The 17893-nt window shown below is 34.3% G+C and overlaps 1 protein-coding gene across 3 annotated transcripts in view; it reads left to right on the top strand.

The window, feature by feature from the left end:
- FGF7 (fibroblast growth factor 7) overlaps positions 1-1769 on the top strand; it is a 30323-nt gene extending 28554 nt beyond the window's left edge. For all 3 annotated transcript variants that reach the window (XM_026856117.1, XM_026856116.1, XM_026856115.1), the window contains exons 3-4: positions 217-320; positions 721-1769. In XM_026856117.1, the coding sequence (XP_026711918.1) occupies positions 217-320; positions 721-915 (299 nt within the window). In that variant the 3' untranslated portion in view covers positions 916-1769. The remainder of the gene's footprint in view (positions 1-216; positions 321-720) is intronic.
- The last annotated feature ends 16124 nt before the right edge of the window (positions 1770-17893 follow it).

Genomic DNA, 17893 nt, shown 5'->3' with positions numbered 1-17893 from the left:
TTTTAAGTGCTTCTGTGCAGACGTGATCACATACAGACAATTTTTGAAGTCTAACTCTTTCTTCATGGGAATACATATTTTTTCTGTTTCCCAAGAATGATTGCTGCAGATTTTCAATAAACACAGAAGTACTACAGAATATTAGTTCAACTAAACCTTCTAAGTTGATTGGAGAACAGACAACCATTTTACAGCCCTTGCTCTGTGCGTTTGCAGGTATTCTAGAAATCCGAACAGTGGCAGTTGGAATAGTGGCAATCAAAGGAGTGGAAAGTGAATACTTTCTGGCAATGAACAAATCAGGAAGACTCTATGGAAAGGTATGGATGCAAACTTTTCTTGTGTGTACAATCATTACATACAATCTTAAAGATCGAAATAAAGGTTCTTTTTAGATGTAGCATCTGTATCATTTGTATAAGATAGATTCCTAAAAAATTCAAATGTATCCTGTACTTATCCCTTACATCACACACTAGATTTTTAGGTCCATTTAATAAATTCAGTGATTATAGCTTATATAATTTTTTAAATGTAGAATAAGGGGGAATAGATAAAACTAAAATACTCAATACGCAGATTCCAGAAGTCAAATTTATTAAAAATGTTAATAACATGTGGGGTTTATAATGCATATTCTTCTCTCACCTTCCCTAATCTAAGTATTTTAAAAAAAGACTTGTATTTATATTACTCTATTTTATTATTTACTTTCAACAGAAAGTATGCAACGAGGACTGCAACTTCATAGAACTTATTGAAGAAAACCATTATAATACATACGCTTCAGCAAAATGGACACACAAAGGAAAGGAGATGTTTGTTACATTAAACCACAAAGGGGTTCCCATGAAAGGTAAAAAAACAAAGAAAGAACACAGAGCATCCCACTTTCTTCCCCTGGCAATATCCTAATCACAAATGATCTATAAAGAACTAGTTCCAGCAGGAAGATTATTTTTAAGACGACTATTTGACAAGGTATCAAGAGAGGCTGGAATACTACTGAGAAACTGAACAAGCTGGACTTGCGCATTTATGTTTATTTTTAAGAGACTACATGAAAAAGATTTGAAAATATACACAAAACCAGATTTACTAACTAAAAGTTGTAAAAAGTTCTAAAGAGTTGTACAATCATTATCTTAGTCATTGTAACTGGGTAGTTTCTTAAATTAATTTACCCTGAAGAATAAGTCATTACTTGATTATCTGATAATATTTTATTTAAAAAAACCTATCTGCTTTTTAAATATGGCTGCTATAATAATAATAAGCAGATGATAATGTTGTGTAAAATATGTCAGACTTTAAGGCTGCTGGAATGAGTTGTCAGATTATCAAGTCAATAGTAAATGTGGAGGCTGAGCAGTATTTTAAATACTTCCCCCAAGAAACTGGTATCCTATACATAAACTATATGATCAGAAAAAAAAAATATAATCTTGTAAATGTTTATTGTTGTATTCAGATAAAAGAGTTAGTTTGGAAAAATTAAGTTTACTCTACTACAAAATGTTCCTATCTATTAATGAAACAAATACCTAATGCTGCTCTAAAAGATGTTTCAAATAGTGTATGTAAAATAAGAATAGGAATAATGTACTTCATCTCACTTTTCACAAATTAACATTTTATATAACGATGAAGCAAAAGTTCAGACATATTAAGGTTTTTTATGTAACATAACCTATCTTTTGTATAATTCCTGTTAGGGCATACAGCTTTCAATATTGTTTTTCCATCCTTATACATGCTTTTTCTGTTGTTACAGCATTAAACTTTATTTTAAGTTGTATTTGAACTTTATTGTTCTAAGTTATTTAAATGTTATTTATAAAAAAAAAAAAAACAAACTTATTAAGCTGCATCTGTTTCATATGCTTTTAATTCTAAAGGAATAACAACATGGTCTGGCTGAGATGCATGAATTTTTTTCTGTGACCAGACACAAAGACTAGTACACAACCCTCTTGCCAACATACATTGGATGGCAGACAAAAATGACAGCCTGCAGCAAATCACACAATGGACATCTCAAAAGAAACAATGCAAAAATGTAAAAAATCTTTGCCACATACTCTTGCTTATTGAATTACTAGCATGCTCAGAGTTATACCAGGTGAAAGAAGGTTACAGTTCCAGCAGGTGCTGGAACTAATCCTCAGATGGTAGAACCTATACTCACAGATTCAGAAATATGTAAGAGCCTACATGACTAGTTTGAACCTTCAGCTAAAAATCAATGTGACCTGATGAAGAAAAGACATCTTCATTTTCTAGCTATTAAAGTGTTCAACTAAGCCCTACATGACTAATGTATTATAGAATTTAATTTTGTTCAGTGTGCCTACAGGTTTTCTCAGTATTGTGATAACAGCTTAGATGAAGATCAACAAAAAATCAGCTAAAACGGCTGCTAGATGACTGGGATGGAGTCAAGTTAACTACTAATGGTCTTAAATGCTCTCTACTTTTCATTACAAGTATCTAGACTCAACCATTTTTTCCTCCATGAGACACTTTATAACACACTCACAGAAAACGGTAACAAATCTCTTCAACAAATACTTTTTAAAAAAAAATTGTTTGACCAATACTATAATTTCTAAATCACTTATGATTTTTGACTTAATATCAAACATCAAGTGTAGATATAAATGGATCTATGCAGAAAAATTTGTCAATACAGCTATATCAGTAAACCTCCACTGTGCTTTTGTTAGTTTATCTATTATTTGTTCACTGAACACAACAGACTATACCACCAAAGAAACATTTTTGCTGATAACTACCTGCACTACTTTCTGTGAACATATAAACACTGAAACAAAGTTCACACTCATGATCCACATTTACCTACCAGCAAGTGTTTCTAGATCTAAACTAGGTTAACTGAAGTTTTGAAATAAAAATTAAAAGAACAAAATCTCATTATGCTTAGAAGCTTTACTGAAGTTTGAATTAATATATGAACATGCACATTAACATATGAATACATATGCAAAAAAAAAAGCTTAAAATTAAATCCAGATACAGACAAGCTCTTGTAAAGATCTTTTGATGATGCAATTCAAGAATACAGGAATACAAAGAATTCCTGAACGCAGCGGTAATCAGTCCTTACTACTATAAACTTTATCTAAGGAATGGATTACTATATTGCCATCATTATCAGGTAAGCCAAAGCTGCTTTACATTTTACAGCTGCCCTATCCGAAATGCATCGCATGGGGTGACGGGTTCAGAAAAAGACACCTGATTGCAACTGATACAATCCTGCTAGTGACTGAATCACAGTCACGTGGCCTTACAAACTGTTGCAATACCCTCCTTACGTTGACCTAGCAGAGGATGGGCTGTATTTGAGAAAAATCAGAATTTTGCCTTTCTTGTATGCTCTCTCTTTCATTTCTTCTGGCATTTCAATAGTCAGACTTGGAAGTTAGAACATATCCTGAGTTGTTCTATTCCAGTACATAATGGAAAAAAGGTGAACAGAAAAACAAGATCAGATCAATCCACTTGAGCAATTTTCAATGTATCTTTAACTTAAAAAATTTCTCTGGAAATAAAATATATTGATTTTCAGCTGTCTCAAAAAAAATTATTTTAATGCCAAAACCAGAAAATCATAATGAGAAAATTTATAGTGATGATCTACAGTAGCAAACTATTAAAAGATAAGGATAAAAAAAAGAGAATCTATTTGATTTTAAGAGATATTATTCAAATAGGTGTCAGAAATCCTCACAAAAGCCTTTTACATCAATTATATCACAATCCAGTCTTAACATCAATCATGCAATACAGCATGTGGGAGGAAAACATGTTTGTATGAAAAGAAACACATATACCTGTTTGGACATGGCTCGTTACTAACCTTCATAATACTAAAGGTTCAAGAAAATGCAAAGAAAGTGGGCTCTAAAAGCTACTCTCAGTTTTAATTCCTTTGTTTTTCCTTCAGATGCACTGGCTTTCATCTAGTTTTCTTCTTTGTTCACCACAGATACTATAAAGTGTAAATAGACTGTGGTTTAGAACGGAAATATAAGTTCCTGTGGTTTAAAAAGCCATTCTATTTAGCCACCTTCAATAACCATTCACATTTCCCAGAAACTGCTCCATTATACAGGCTCTAAAATTTAATTAACAAAGTCCTACACATTTATCTTTTGTACTAGTGTTGATAAATACTCTGTGACACAGAAACAAGCTAATCTCATCTGAGAAATCTCATAGAAGACTGCAGAATCTCTATTCTCAGAGGTTTTTAAAACCTGGCTGGAAAACGCCAGAAGCAAATTAGTCTAAAATCAGTGTGGGCCCTACTCTGAGTGGGAGATACAAGAGGCCTGCAGCACCCTTCCAATCCAAATGAGTCTATGATTCCATATGAAAGCTATTTTTATTTCAAACCATCACTTAGAATGCAGTTCAACCTCTTTGAACAACTACACAAAACACATTTTCCATTTTAGCGGGATAATTACACATTTCCCCCATAGTTTATCTATAATAACTTGTATGTCATTTAAAGTGTGCAAAATGGTGTAAATATATTCCATAACACAGTAAAAAATGACAATTGGGCAATTTCCATGACCTTTAAAAGACATGGTATGGGACAATATGGTTTCACTTTTAGTTCTATTGCAAGTAGTTTGAAACACCATTGTGCATAGCATCTTTAATAATCAGACTATTAAAAGATTAATCAAGTAATTATTAAAATACACTTGTCTGTGTTTAAAATTATTTTTTAAAAGATGTATATACTTTTTGAATGAGCTGAAGCAAAATGTAAGTTAACGTTAATTCAATAAAGTAATGAGAACAGCAGTATTTCACTGCACTCAACGACCATTGTCAGAGTAACCTAAATACTTCATAAAACTATGCAATCTAACTCCTCAATACTAGCTTTTTAAAAAACATAATAATTTCATAACATTTAACATATGTAGAAAATGAAAGTGACAGTTTAGATGATTTTCCCCAAATTAGGGAAACGGTCATCATCAGAGTTCAGTTCCATACTTAGAATTAATATTACACTTTATTTTAACTAACATTTATTAACAAAAAAAAGAAATTCAAGTGTTTACATCACTGGATGAGTTTTAAAAGGTAACAGTTATTTAAATCATTTTTATTTAAAACAGGGGAGGAAAGTGAATTTAGTAGCAGAAAACAAGCTAAATTTTCTGTGCTGGTAATAGAATAATTTTGAAGATCAGGTCTGTCGTTGAAGCAGAAACTGATGGGAAAATGTTCAAGGAGTTACATGAGGTTTTCAACATGACATTTATGTTAATGTTAATGATTTCTAAATTTTAAAAAGCTTTTTAACACCATACATTTAAATTCATAGTCTTACATAAAATACAACTGCAAAATTTAATTATAAATATTTTCAAAAAATAAAAAAAAATCATGTAGTATTAAAACTACCAAATGTTAAAACCTGAGCTCTGTAAATAACTTCAGAATACCTGTCTGAGAAAAGCTTGCTTGTAAATCTCAAGCATTCCAGACACTGAAATTCTATAACTGCTTACATTCCAGACCTAAAAAGGGAGATTTCCTTCAATTCTGTTTGGAAAGCTTACCGAGATTGGTTGTTTCATTAAGAAAACTCTTTTATTTAGAGGCCTGGCACTTGAAAAGATTGACTCTTAACACAGAGGGGAAAAAGAACTCAATTCAGAGGAAATTACTTCCTCATGAGAATGAACTATTTCCCTTCAGTGATAACCAGAAAAGCAGAGGAATTAGAACGAAGAAGCATAAACTTGTCACATAAAGGTTACAGTGTTTTCAGACTGAACTTCAATATCAAATAAGAATCCTTACTTTTAAGATCATTTCTAAAATAGTATTTTAGCAAAGATGGTTAAAGATCTGAGCATTCTCCAATGAAGTACAGATCTTAAACAATACCAGGTACCTAAAAGGTGGATATTGGTACCTAGAGAGAACTTGAAGGTGTCAGGTTAAGTGGGCTGCCAAAGTTCAGTGGATTTCAATAGGAAGTAGGTATCTGGTGTGCTCAGCTACGTGAGGAAAGCGGGTATCTGCCTCACCTAGTACCCAGATGGCTTTGTGAAACTCATTACAAGTTCACTTTACATATATCAACAGCTTCCCCATCTTTGAGGAGTTACGCTGGTTAATTTTAAGGGCTAAGTCCTCTGAAGACTAAGTTCTTTCTGGAGCTAACGCAGTCTGTGAAATTAGGAAGCATTTGTGTCACTTGCATGTTCAGAATTCTGCAAGACTAAAACACAAAAAAGATTTGTTTTCTAGCTTTGCAGGGTAAAATCTGAAACGAGCTCATTCTACAGACCAGTCTTCATTGGTTTGTACCTCTGTTTTCTGACCATGTGCCAAGAATGGAATGACATGCCTATGGCATGGTGTTAACTGAACAACTCATGCAAATCCTTATGTAATGTCTTATTACTATATTTTGGTTTTTATACAGCAGCAAATATGCTACTTCTAGCCTATATCCCTTTTCCTGAGGGGAAGAGCCCAACCGAGATGTTTCATCGTCCAACTTTTATTTCAAAGACTCTCTGTCTCACTTCATTCACAGGATGGTTGAGGTTGGAAGGGACCTCTGGAGATCATCTGGTCCAAACCCCTTCTCAAGCAGGGCCACCTGGACCCAGTTCCCCAAGACCACGTCCAGATGTGCTTTTAATATTTCCAAGGAAAGAGATTCCACAACCTTTCTGTTCAACCTGTGCCAGTGCTTGGTCACCCTCACAGTAAAAAAGTATTTCCTGATGTTCAGAGGGAACCTCCTGTCTTTCAGCTAGTGCTGATTGCCTCTTGTCCTGTTACTGGGCACCACTGGAAAAAACCTGGCTCAGGCCTCTTTGCACCTGCCCTTCGGGTATTTATATACATTGATAAGATCCCCCCCTGCACCTTCTCCAGGCTAAACAGTCCCACCTCTCTCAGCCCTTCCTCACAGAAGAGATGCCCCTGTCCTTTCATCATCTTTGTGGCTCTCCATTGAACTCTCTCCAGTACATCCATGTCTCACTTGTACTAAGGAGCCCAGAACTGAACACAGTACTCCAGGTGTGGTGTCACCAGTGTTGACTAAGGGGAAGAATCACCGCCCTCTATTCTTCCAACTATAATAATTCAGTAATATCTTTATTACCACTAGAAATGTTTTTCATACTAATAATGTCATGTGGTATAATTTTAATCAGAATTCAGGATTGACTCCCTTTACAATTAAAACTGGCTGTCTAAGCATATACACAATTTACTATTACCTTGGACAGCACCAGTTTTGGTGGACAAGAATCAAGTCATTGACTAGTGACTACTGAGTTTTTATGGTTCATCTACCCGCCTTTGAAACCTGGTTCTGCTACAGATTTCTTACCTAACATTAAGCAAGCCACTTTCAATGTCCTATTTGATAAGTAAGAAAAGAAAGTTTGAGACTGGTACATGCTGCTAAAACTTTAAATATATACCCCACACTAGCTTTAAATTGCTAGACATCGCAACAGGGCACAGGTCAGCAGAGGACATGGAGCTGTTTCTATCCACACTGAGAGAGACTTCTGTTGCTAGCCAGGACCCCACACTGTCACTGTTACCTCTGTTCAAGCTAGCTAACAAGGTTAGCTTGTTTATGTCTGTATGAGTTGCTGTGATATTATGGCACAGTACAGGAACAGCAGATGAGTCCTTTAGAGGAAAGGGAACATTTGGAAGCCACAGACACTCAATTCTAGTGTAAGACACAACACATTAGTATCACAGCTAACTCGCCTATACACCCTATTACTATGGATTTCACCAGAAATTAGGCACCAAGTGAATGTAACTTCTCAGCGGTCATGAAAGAGAGAAAGTGATTATTGAACAACACTGCAAGCATCCCGCAAGCCTAAAGCAATAAGGTAGATCATAGAATAGGATATTAACAGGAAGAGCTCAAATAATAAGGCTTCTCCCTTTTATTTTATTATCATAGGAAAAACAAGTCATTATATCTTGGAGAGAAACATCAAGATAACAATAGCTTTAGTGACTTCTGAAATTGCTGTCACTAAAACAGACTACCATCAGTCCAAAGTGTTATTATAATCAACAGCTGAGGTGATTTACTGAACTTGCTTCACAAATAATCACTTTCTACTCGGTTTCATGTTCTTGTTTTCATATAGTAGTAAAGTACTACAATGACCAAGATCCAGAAGGAAATATGATTATACCAAACAAAGCCATTGGAATTTATAAAAAACACGCAAATGTTTCCACTGGTTTTAGGTTTTGTAAAGTACATTATTTTTCAAACCCAAACGTTTCTGTGTTCAAAAACATAGATACATTTCTGCTTCTAAAAACCATACTGCAAACAGAGCAACACACAAAAAATGGATTCTGTAAACAAGAATTTCCTTTCAGGACTGTAACTTGATGAGAGTAACACTGACTTTCAACTTTAAAGAAACCACATTTCATTTTTTTAATTGTACTTGGAAAGAAATACTAAAGTAAAAAAAAAAAAAAAGAAAATTATTCACAAAGTTTACAGGCAATACATAAGGACAGTAAGATAGTTCACTTCGTTGAGCCACAGATGTGCAAAGCCAATCCATATAAAGATTCTACAAAGCTGTATTCATTTGTAGAGACCAGCTCTGTCAGCTAGGTCTCAAGAGCAACTCCCCTCTTTGCTTCGATAGCCTATTCCACTGGGAAAAACCCACGCAGTTCTCTTCCATCTACATTACAAGAGAGAGCTTTGTAGGAATCATGGCACATGCCAGAATGCTTCCCTTCCTCTGACATGTCTGCAGTACTTCACTAATTCAGGATTTCCTGAGTACAGCACGTTCCAAACTTTCTCTCCTTAACATTAAAAGATACAGGAGACAATCCTCTATCTTTTCCTAGGCATTTAACATAACGGTAGAGAAAATGTGTCAGAGTGGTACCACTGAAAATGGTAGGGTCTGGGGAGTGGGAAAACTTATAAACAGAGCAGGGTGAGTAGCCTTGAAAATTTGCAGAGATACACCTTTTCCCATTCAGGTAGATTCCATCACTAAAGAATTTCTAAAATAATTCTTCTGCTTATCTTTAAGACTGACAGTGAATATCCCTATTTTATATAGTAGGAAAATGGAAAATCAAAGAATCACAGACTTCACTGCCTTACATGACACCTATGATGCAAATTTATGAGTTTTCTCCCAGAAACTTTCCTCTGAATTATTCTGCAGCAAAATTAATGCTTTCCTACCTTGGTGACCAAGGAATGATCTAAATCCAGAAAAAGCATATGAGCCCATGGGAAAAAGGATGGGCAAAAAAAGGTAAGGATGGGAAAAATTGTTTTGTTATGGTTGGGGCAGAAAGAAAATAAAAAGGAGTAAGAGAAGACTGGTGGCATAAAATGATGGCTGAAGTTAGAAGGAAAACAGTAACTTCAGGCAGGAAGAAAAGAGAAGAAGCTGGCTAGCTTGAAGAAAAAAATGCTGGATAACATTCATACAGGGAGAAAAAAATCAGCACAAAAAGCTTGAAAAAAGATGTTAAAAGAGTGGCAATGAAAGAGAACACCAGGCTAGTATGAAAGAATAAAAGTCAAGATCTGATCCATGATGACAGTGAAGACAAAGGGCTGTAAGTTAGAGGCCAGAATGCAAGACGTACTGAAAATGGGAGCCAGGTGCCAGAGAGGAGTAGAAAAAAAGAGTAGCTGCATGTCAGTTCCTCTCATATTAGTATCAAACCCATCAGATTTTATTAGATAGAGTATCATCAGCTTCTTTAATTACCTTTTAATATTGTTTACGGCTTAATCAAATGGAAATATAAATATATCGGAGGACGGATGTTTAGAGTCGATCAAAATGCACAATTCATTTTTAATTGTACATTTTGATTTTGTGCAAAACAAACTGAAAATATGACTAATGATTTATGCTGACAACTAGATTTTACAATGTACTGTAAGTTTCATTCCAAAATGCGTAATGTGCATTATGTGTTTTAAAATATTTACAAGACTTACTGCCTGCTGCAGAACTAGCAGATGCACTAGCTTGTACGTTAGCACTAGTATGATTTCCCGTGGCAGCCTTAAAGTTTTTGACATTTCATTTCTTCCATACACATTTCCTTGGTTTTAGACTTGAAAATGAAAAATTTACTTTAGAAAAATGTTTACGTTAATTTTGAAAATCACCCTATGAATATTCCCAAATGAAATTAAAGTTGCTTTATTTCCTGCCCTCAACATGCAGATTTTTACTCCCATGGTCAACTTTAGACCTGGGATTCAAGCCTGTTAATGGAAATAATTATATCCATATACTTAAAGTCAACCAGGGCAGTTTTTGTTATCTCCCTTCTGCTTGGATTTGCAGATAGGTGACTATCCTTACTTTGTGGTTGTTCCAATTCTGGTAATTTAATACATTTGCATATGTTCTGTTGAGGTTCTGAATTATTCTGGCAGCATATACATAATTTACTTTATTCAGTGGTTTTCAATAGTCATCCCAGCAGAATTTTGCACAGCTCCCACACTCTAAGTTTCATGCAGATGAAGAATCTATGCCACAGCAGTGGTCTCCTAGTTTCTTGGATTATTTTTCTGGTCTGACTAAATTTCAGTTAATTCTATCCATTATCTATTTATAGTGGTTACACATTACAGAGTATACTGTGGCTTTACCCAGCTCTTCCAAGTTAAAGGCCCATTTGGAGTTTGGTGCATATATAACTTTGAAGTATGTAAACCTTCCCTAAATTAAATTTTTCAGGGTGATCTTTTTCTACATACAATTTTCTCCGTCTGTAACTAAAAAGAAAATTCTGCCCAACAAACAGTGACTGACACAGAAAAAAGGTTTTCAAAAAATATTTCTGTATTTTATATCTACTTCAAAAACATATTTCTATTGTTTTTGTCAATCGGCTTCAACATACAAGATAATGAAATCCACATTGTCATGAACTCTAAATAAATGAGCACTAAATCTGCTCTAAATCTAAGTTTTGGAATGGATATTAAATGAGTTATACAATCTAAAAATCATAAACCATTACTGTTAAAACATGCAGATATTTAATGGTAATATAATACTACTTCCAATATAAACTTCTAGGACAGGTATGCTCTGAACCCTGTAAGAATATTTATACAAAATGACCATTTTTTTATAGAGAGATACCTTCAAGGCCATCTACAAATAACCACTGGGGATGATCTCCTAGTCTTCTGTTTTAAACAAAAAAGCCAAACCTTGTCACGTTGAGCAGCTTTTCCAGGAATTAGCACAGTTTTGCTAAGGAACTGAATTTCAAAGCTTCCTCCCTGACTGTATTTACGTGCTTACCATAGATTCTTCTAGAATACTTCTACACAGTAACACAAAGAAAGCAGTAAAATGAAATCTGCATTCATCAGTTCAATTATAAATTATGTCTCTGGATGTGATTATACCCTTAGTAGCTAATTTTGCAATAGTTCAGTACTTTTACAGCTAAAAGAGCTACTCCAGAACAGAGTCACTGCAATAGGGCAATGATTGGACCGGATTAGCACCTACATATAACCTTAAAAACACGGTACTTTCCTTTCAGTATCATCCTGCAACCAACACTAAAGAGATTATCAGTTCTCATCCACTCAAAGCCTGAGGCATGTAAGTTTTTAAGTAGAGTGACATCAGATCTTAATTTAATAGGGAAAAATATTTCACTAAATTCAACTGAAAAGTGCCAATCTAGCTTCATCCTCAGTCATCTTACACAGAACAATTCCCAAACTGGATCTAATATGTATCATGATAGAAAGACAGAAACACAAGCAAGTTGTCAGAAACGTCTCATATTTGCTGTAAGACTTTATCATTATTGAACACTGGGAGGTCCAGTCCAGCTAATCTTGCTACACAAATAATTAGAATGCAGTATGCTTCCACTGTGTCAGCTGTGGGATACTAAACAGGTCTCTCAGGAAAGATTTATACAGCATAGTTTATACAACGTAGAGGGCAACCCCGCCATTCTCATCTCCCCTGCCCGTCCTTCCTAAGGAGCCTGTACCCTTCATCCCAACACTCCAGTCCTAGGAGCCATCCCATGATGTCTCTGATGCCAAGAGATTCATAGCCCGGCAGGTGTGTGCTGCCCCTCTTTATTCCCCAGGCTACCTGTGTTTGCACAAAGGTGCTTATTATACCTTTTATTATTTATGTGAAATATCAGCCAACTAAACATTAGCCAACTGTATCAACAATAGGGGAATTCACTCCGCAAAAATTTGCTTAATCAATGGATAAATCAAAGTTCCCAGTTAAGCTTGAATTGGAGGATACTGATTTCAACAAATTATGTACTTTGAACAAGTCAGGGTTAAAATTAGGATGCAGAATAAAGTATTATTTGTTAATATTTAATCATCATACTTAATGAAAACCAATACTTTAAAAAAAATAATCACATATTTTAATGTTCTCATTCAATTTTACTATTCACACATTACATGAGCCAAAAAGATTCACTTTTGATTGCCCATGATAATTTCTAGCTTTTCCTCATCATTTGTGATTGTACTCTCTGGCACTTACATGCATGTGCTTCCAACTCTCTTTTGGAGCCAAATGCTGCCAATGTGGATACATGTAAATTGGTTTATGTGTCATGTTAATACTTTTGTATGCTGAAATACAGCATCTACCCATACATATATGACTGAAAATGCCAATTGTACTGTTACCTGAAAAAAAGCATCTTTAGCATCCCTGGGAACAAGAAGAAAATGTGCCACAGAATCTGCAGTTCTGTCAAACAAGTGGTCTTGATCTGCTTGGTTAGGCTTCAAGGGGAAAAAAAAAAAAATCAGGAATCATGTATCAGCATAAATTCAAATATAGCTGTGTGCTAATATACTGGTGCATGACATTTTTAAAGCTCATGTTTATCTACCCTATGATATGAGGCATTGACAACACAAAGGAATACCACTGAAACACATATTCTTAAATTATTTCCACCTCTTACTCCAATATGGCGGTTCTCCTAAATGTATTAACGGATTTTTTTTTCCCAGTATATAGCAGTAGTTCCTGATTCAGAATAGCACTTAAGAACACACATTATTTGAAGCATATGTTATGTCTATCAGCCAACAATTAAGATGGAATCTAAGTGCTGTACTGAATCAAAGCCAATGTACATAATCACAATCTCCTGCCACATGAATATTTTCCTTTACTTCTTAATAAAGAACACAGTGATCACCTGAGGTAACAGAATCCATATACTTTTGATTTATGTTCTTAGCCTAAATATTGCAAACTCATACTTTTTATAAATCCTAGAACCATTACACAAAGTAAGCAAAGGAAAATTGTCAATTTGATTTAAAGGTTTATTTTAAGCTTTATGGTATAAACCTGCTAAATTAGTTCTTCATATGTTCAACTACTGCACTTGAAAAGTTAGTCTTGGGCCTACACATGAGTGCAGTTGAGCTTTATCAGTAAAACACCCGCATTTTTGTGCTTGCAGAATATGCACCTTGTTTGCTTGATAATAACAGATTTAAGAATGCTTGAAATTAATGTATACATCAAAATCTGGAGGAACCACCACCCAAAAGAATCCTGAAAACTGCAATGGAAGATTTTGAGAGAAACAAACCTCCAAACTTTGCGAACATTTTTCTGTCAAAACAGCAATAAAATATTTATTACACTGAATGCAGATTTAAAAAATGCTAAAACCACAAGACAAACCAAAACTAGCCAAAGGTAAAAAGTACAAGGTTTTTCATTTGGAACACAATCCACAGGTAAGAACTTCTTTCAGTTTGCGGAAATACCGAAGGGAAAAAAACTTGCAGGGCAAATGCTTAGCTTTTACTGAGGACAAAAGCAGCTTCTCTGGGTACTTCAACATTAGGTCATCAAAAAATAGGGACAGCATGTGCTGGATACCTGCAACTCTCTCAACTTTTTACTGTTTTTTTTTAACTATTCTTTTTAGTAAATCTAAAAGTCTAAATATCTGAAGTTTAAAAAACAAAAATGAAGGTATACAAAATCTGTAAGACAGCAAGTCACACTTGTTGCATTAAATTTATTAAATAATTTAAAAACATGTAAGAACAGAAATATTGTAAGTAACCACAACAAAGCAGATTAAGACACTGTAATAATTTACTTCCTTTTATATTAGGAGGCAAGCATCGATTCTAAACTGTCTGCAGAAGTGCTAGTAGGATTTCCATATGCCTTGCTTATCTGGGTACATTTGCACATATTTAAGCACAAATAAACAGAATTTAAAAACCGGGCCTCCAAAGGGTCTTTTTTACAAGCACAGATGTGGCGTTTCAGAAAGCTACACCAGGTTCTGGCAGTGTATTACTAAAGCCTGTAATAAGAATAGCTGTAGATTATAAACTCACATGAGATTTTCATCCAGTGGAAGAAGTAAGATCTACAGCCATTCTTCAAGTGCCAAGACATTAGGTTTTATGAAAAAAAAAAAAAAAGACATATTTTGTAGGACTTGTGATTACTTCTGTATATTGATATTTCACTGTCAACGTCACCTAGCATGTTTCTGTTTGTATTTAAACACTTCTGCTCAAAAATGTTACATTCGTGCACATATGTTTTCCAGAAAATACTATCAACAGGTCACTATTTAGACATAGAGTTTATCAAGGCTGCTCAACAATTTGAATTTTAAATCTATCCTTCACTCTGCACAACTTGTTTTTATCAGCTTGACAGTATTTGGACTTGGACAAATGATAGGAATTAACAGTTTCCTTCCTTTATAAATCTGAAGCACTCAAAATTCATTCAGAAAAATGCTGTACGTGACATAACATTTACAATATTGTTCAGTCTTACCAGTTAGTAACTGTTTTAACAGAGATTGTGAAATTCAGTCTGTGTAATACTATTTAATGATGGACTCATTGGAAAAAAAGTCATTGAAATAGATTTTACTTTGATAATAACAATGTAATATTCAAAACGGATCAAAAGTTGGAATTTCAAAGTATCTGCTACTAGTAACGAATTAGCGATTATGTTGGTGATAACTATGACCACATTACTATTAGGAATCTGCTCCTCGTGTTTATATATATTTCTGTACCAATGCAATCCTACTGAGCCTACAGCATAAAATAATTTTGGCTAGATACTTAGTAAATTTTAGAAATGTTTCTATAGTGAGAATTCAAATTTATTCATAAATCACTTTTTTCCTTATGGTCTAATTTACACTCTAAGTATGTATACTTATCTAGTCTGTATCTTATTACATTAAACATATACATTTTACAGATAAGTATTAATGAAAGCTTACACATTTCCACTTCAATTGGAAGTTATAAAAAAACTGTAATGTACTGTATCTTGGCCTTTCACAGTGTCATGAAACCTGACTCTGACCCAAACTGACTTTCCCACGGAGAAAGCTACTCTGACCCTCCTGTCAACCGACGAGCCACAGGAATAGGGATCACTGCCCAAAGCAGATTAGAAAGACAGGAGAGACACAGCTCTACATCAGCCCTGTTTTTCCAACTGCTACTTAAAATACTGAATTCACAAGGAAAGTCTATGACTTCTGGTTTGTCTGCTAGTGAAGTAATGAAAGTATTTAAAGCCATAGCTAATTCCCACTGAGGTGAGTAAAAAAAATGAAAACAGAAAGCTTAGGGTTGCCTTCATACTCTAAATTATTTACATTTTTTGTGGTTAATTAAGTCAAGGGCAGGTGCAAAAGCGTTATCTTTACATATAATCAGTACCCCACATTAGTCATGTAAAAGATGGGTGCATGCACGCTGAGGCAATTAGCACATCATCAAATAAATCTTGCCTTGACTGACAAAAAAGAGCTGTTAACTGGCATTAATTACTAGCGCACCTAGAAGCTGAGAATGTAAGGGCTTCATTTTGGTGCTGTCGGTCATAGGAAAGAAATAAGGAATGTCTTCACTTTTTACACCCTCAGGTGAGAGGCATGAGGATGTACATACTGCTGCTGCAATATCAGCTTCACAGCCTTGAGGTTCATGCTTCCTTACACTAGAGTAAAAATGAATCATCACCCACAGAAGAAATTAATTTGAAATTAATTTGCATAATAGCATTCAAGTGTTTTACATACTTGCTGAAATCTCTGACTCTACTGATCTACAATTCCTGCAGCAAATCAAATACAGCTGTTACAAACAATCACCTCACTGCATAATCTTAAATCACTCCCTCAGCGTTGTCAGGTTTGTGTACTCAATGATACATTAAAAAAACCTGATCAGGTAATTTAAGATGATGTGTAACATATATGCCAAAGGGGACTGCAATAAAACTACATATTATACATTCTAATTCTGGGTTTACCTTACTTTTTAAATTCTTTCCGAGTTTAATACTAGTTTAACATTATTTATTTCAGTACTTTAACCATTGGTCAACTCTGGGCCATAAGGACAGGGCAGCAAGAAGAATCTTTCAACAATAATGGCTGCTAGCAATAAATGACTGCTAGATTTCTCAATTTTGTATCTTGAAGAAATGCTAATAGGGATACTAAAAGGAGTAAGAAAATAGAACATAGAGATGAATGTGTCAAAATAATAGCAATACCTTGTACCAGCAGGTTCAGTTTAGGATACTGGAAGAGAGTATGTGCTTGGCAATGCTGAGTTTTTATAACTAAGTCCCAAAGCTTTGGAGCTTCCAAATGTCTTGGTAATTCTGAATGTTTTACTTTGAAACCAGGCTAGTTATAGCTCTAAAAGGAAAATAAAAACATTTAGTAAGTAAAGCTAATTATTACAGTCCCTTTGTGTTAACTCCTTCAGTGAGAAAATACTATATTAAACATATAAACTTTTTTTTTCTAAAGCAAAATTTTAAAAATATTCTACAATAGAGGTGTTCACTTCCCAGTAACACCATTTTATAAAAATTCTTTCTTCAGTATTTGCTTTTATTACCCCGAGTCTGTCAAAGCACATGAAATTACTTCAATCTTTGACATTTGTATTTTGTTTCTACTTTCTCAAAAAAATCCAAAGATGTCATGACAAATTTCCAAGATGTCTCAGAAGAATCCAAAGTTTTTCTTATTTTTTGCATATCTCAATATTTTCTTCAGCAGAAACTTTAATTGACCTTTAATAAGCCAAATTAAAAATACAACATAGCCTCATGTTAAAAATTTTGAATCATGTAGCATATTAACTCAATGGCTTATTAATAATTTAGGACCCAGTTTTGTCAGTATTCACATTAATATTTCAAATAAAGAACCTGTTTATGCCTGAAGTCTAACCAACATCCAGGAAATACCAGGATTGAGACATTCCAAACTCCCAGAGACACATTTGTTCTCCTTTAAGTCCCTCACCTAGCACACTGGAAAATCCCAGACACTAGGCTCCAAATATTTGACCATAATACACCGGATAAATAAAATTAATCAACATATTTACACTATATTTGGAATTTCCATTACCCAATATATCTATCATGTAGTCTTAGAAAAACTGACTGGCTCTTGAATGAATGAATCTCAAAAAATTTTCCTTCCCTTGGTCTGGTATCAGGGGTAATTATTTGACTTAAAATTCAAAGCATATTCATAAGACAGAATGTTGTGTGCTTTCTTACATGTAGCATAAAAAAGATCGTATCTGCATTTCTACCCTTTGACTGCGCAACAATGTATTTGGAACCTGAAAAATGTTTAAATACTTAATTCATAATTAATGCTGTTTCACACAATGATATAAACAATATTTTCAGGTAAGACAATTCATACCATGAACTGTGAATATACTTCAGATAAAGAGTAA

This window comes from Athene cunicularia (assembly GCF_003259725.1).
Source record: "Athene cunicularia isolate RWA chromosome 10 unlocalized genomic scaffold, athCun1 chr10_part1, whole genome shotgun sequence".
Taxonomy (NCBI): Eukaryota; Metazoa; Chordata; class Aves; order Strigiformes; family Strigidae; genus Athene; species Athene cunicularia.
The sequence above is the reverse complement of the archived record's forward strand: the minus strand, read 5'-3'. Positions and strand labels throughout refer to the sequence as shown.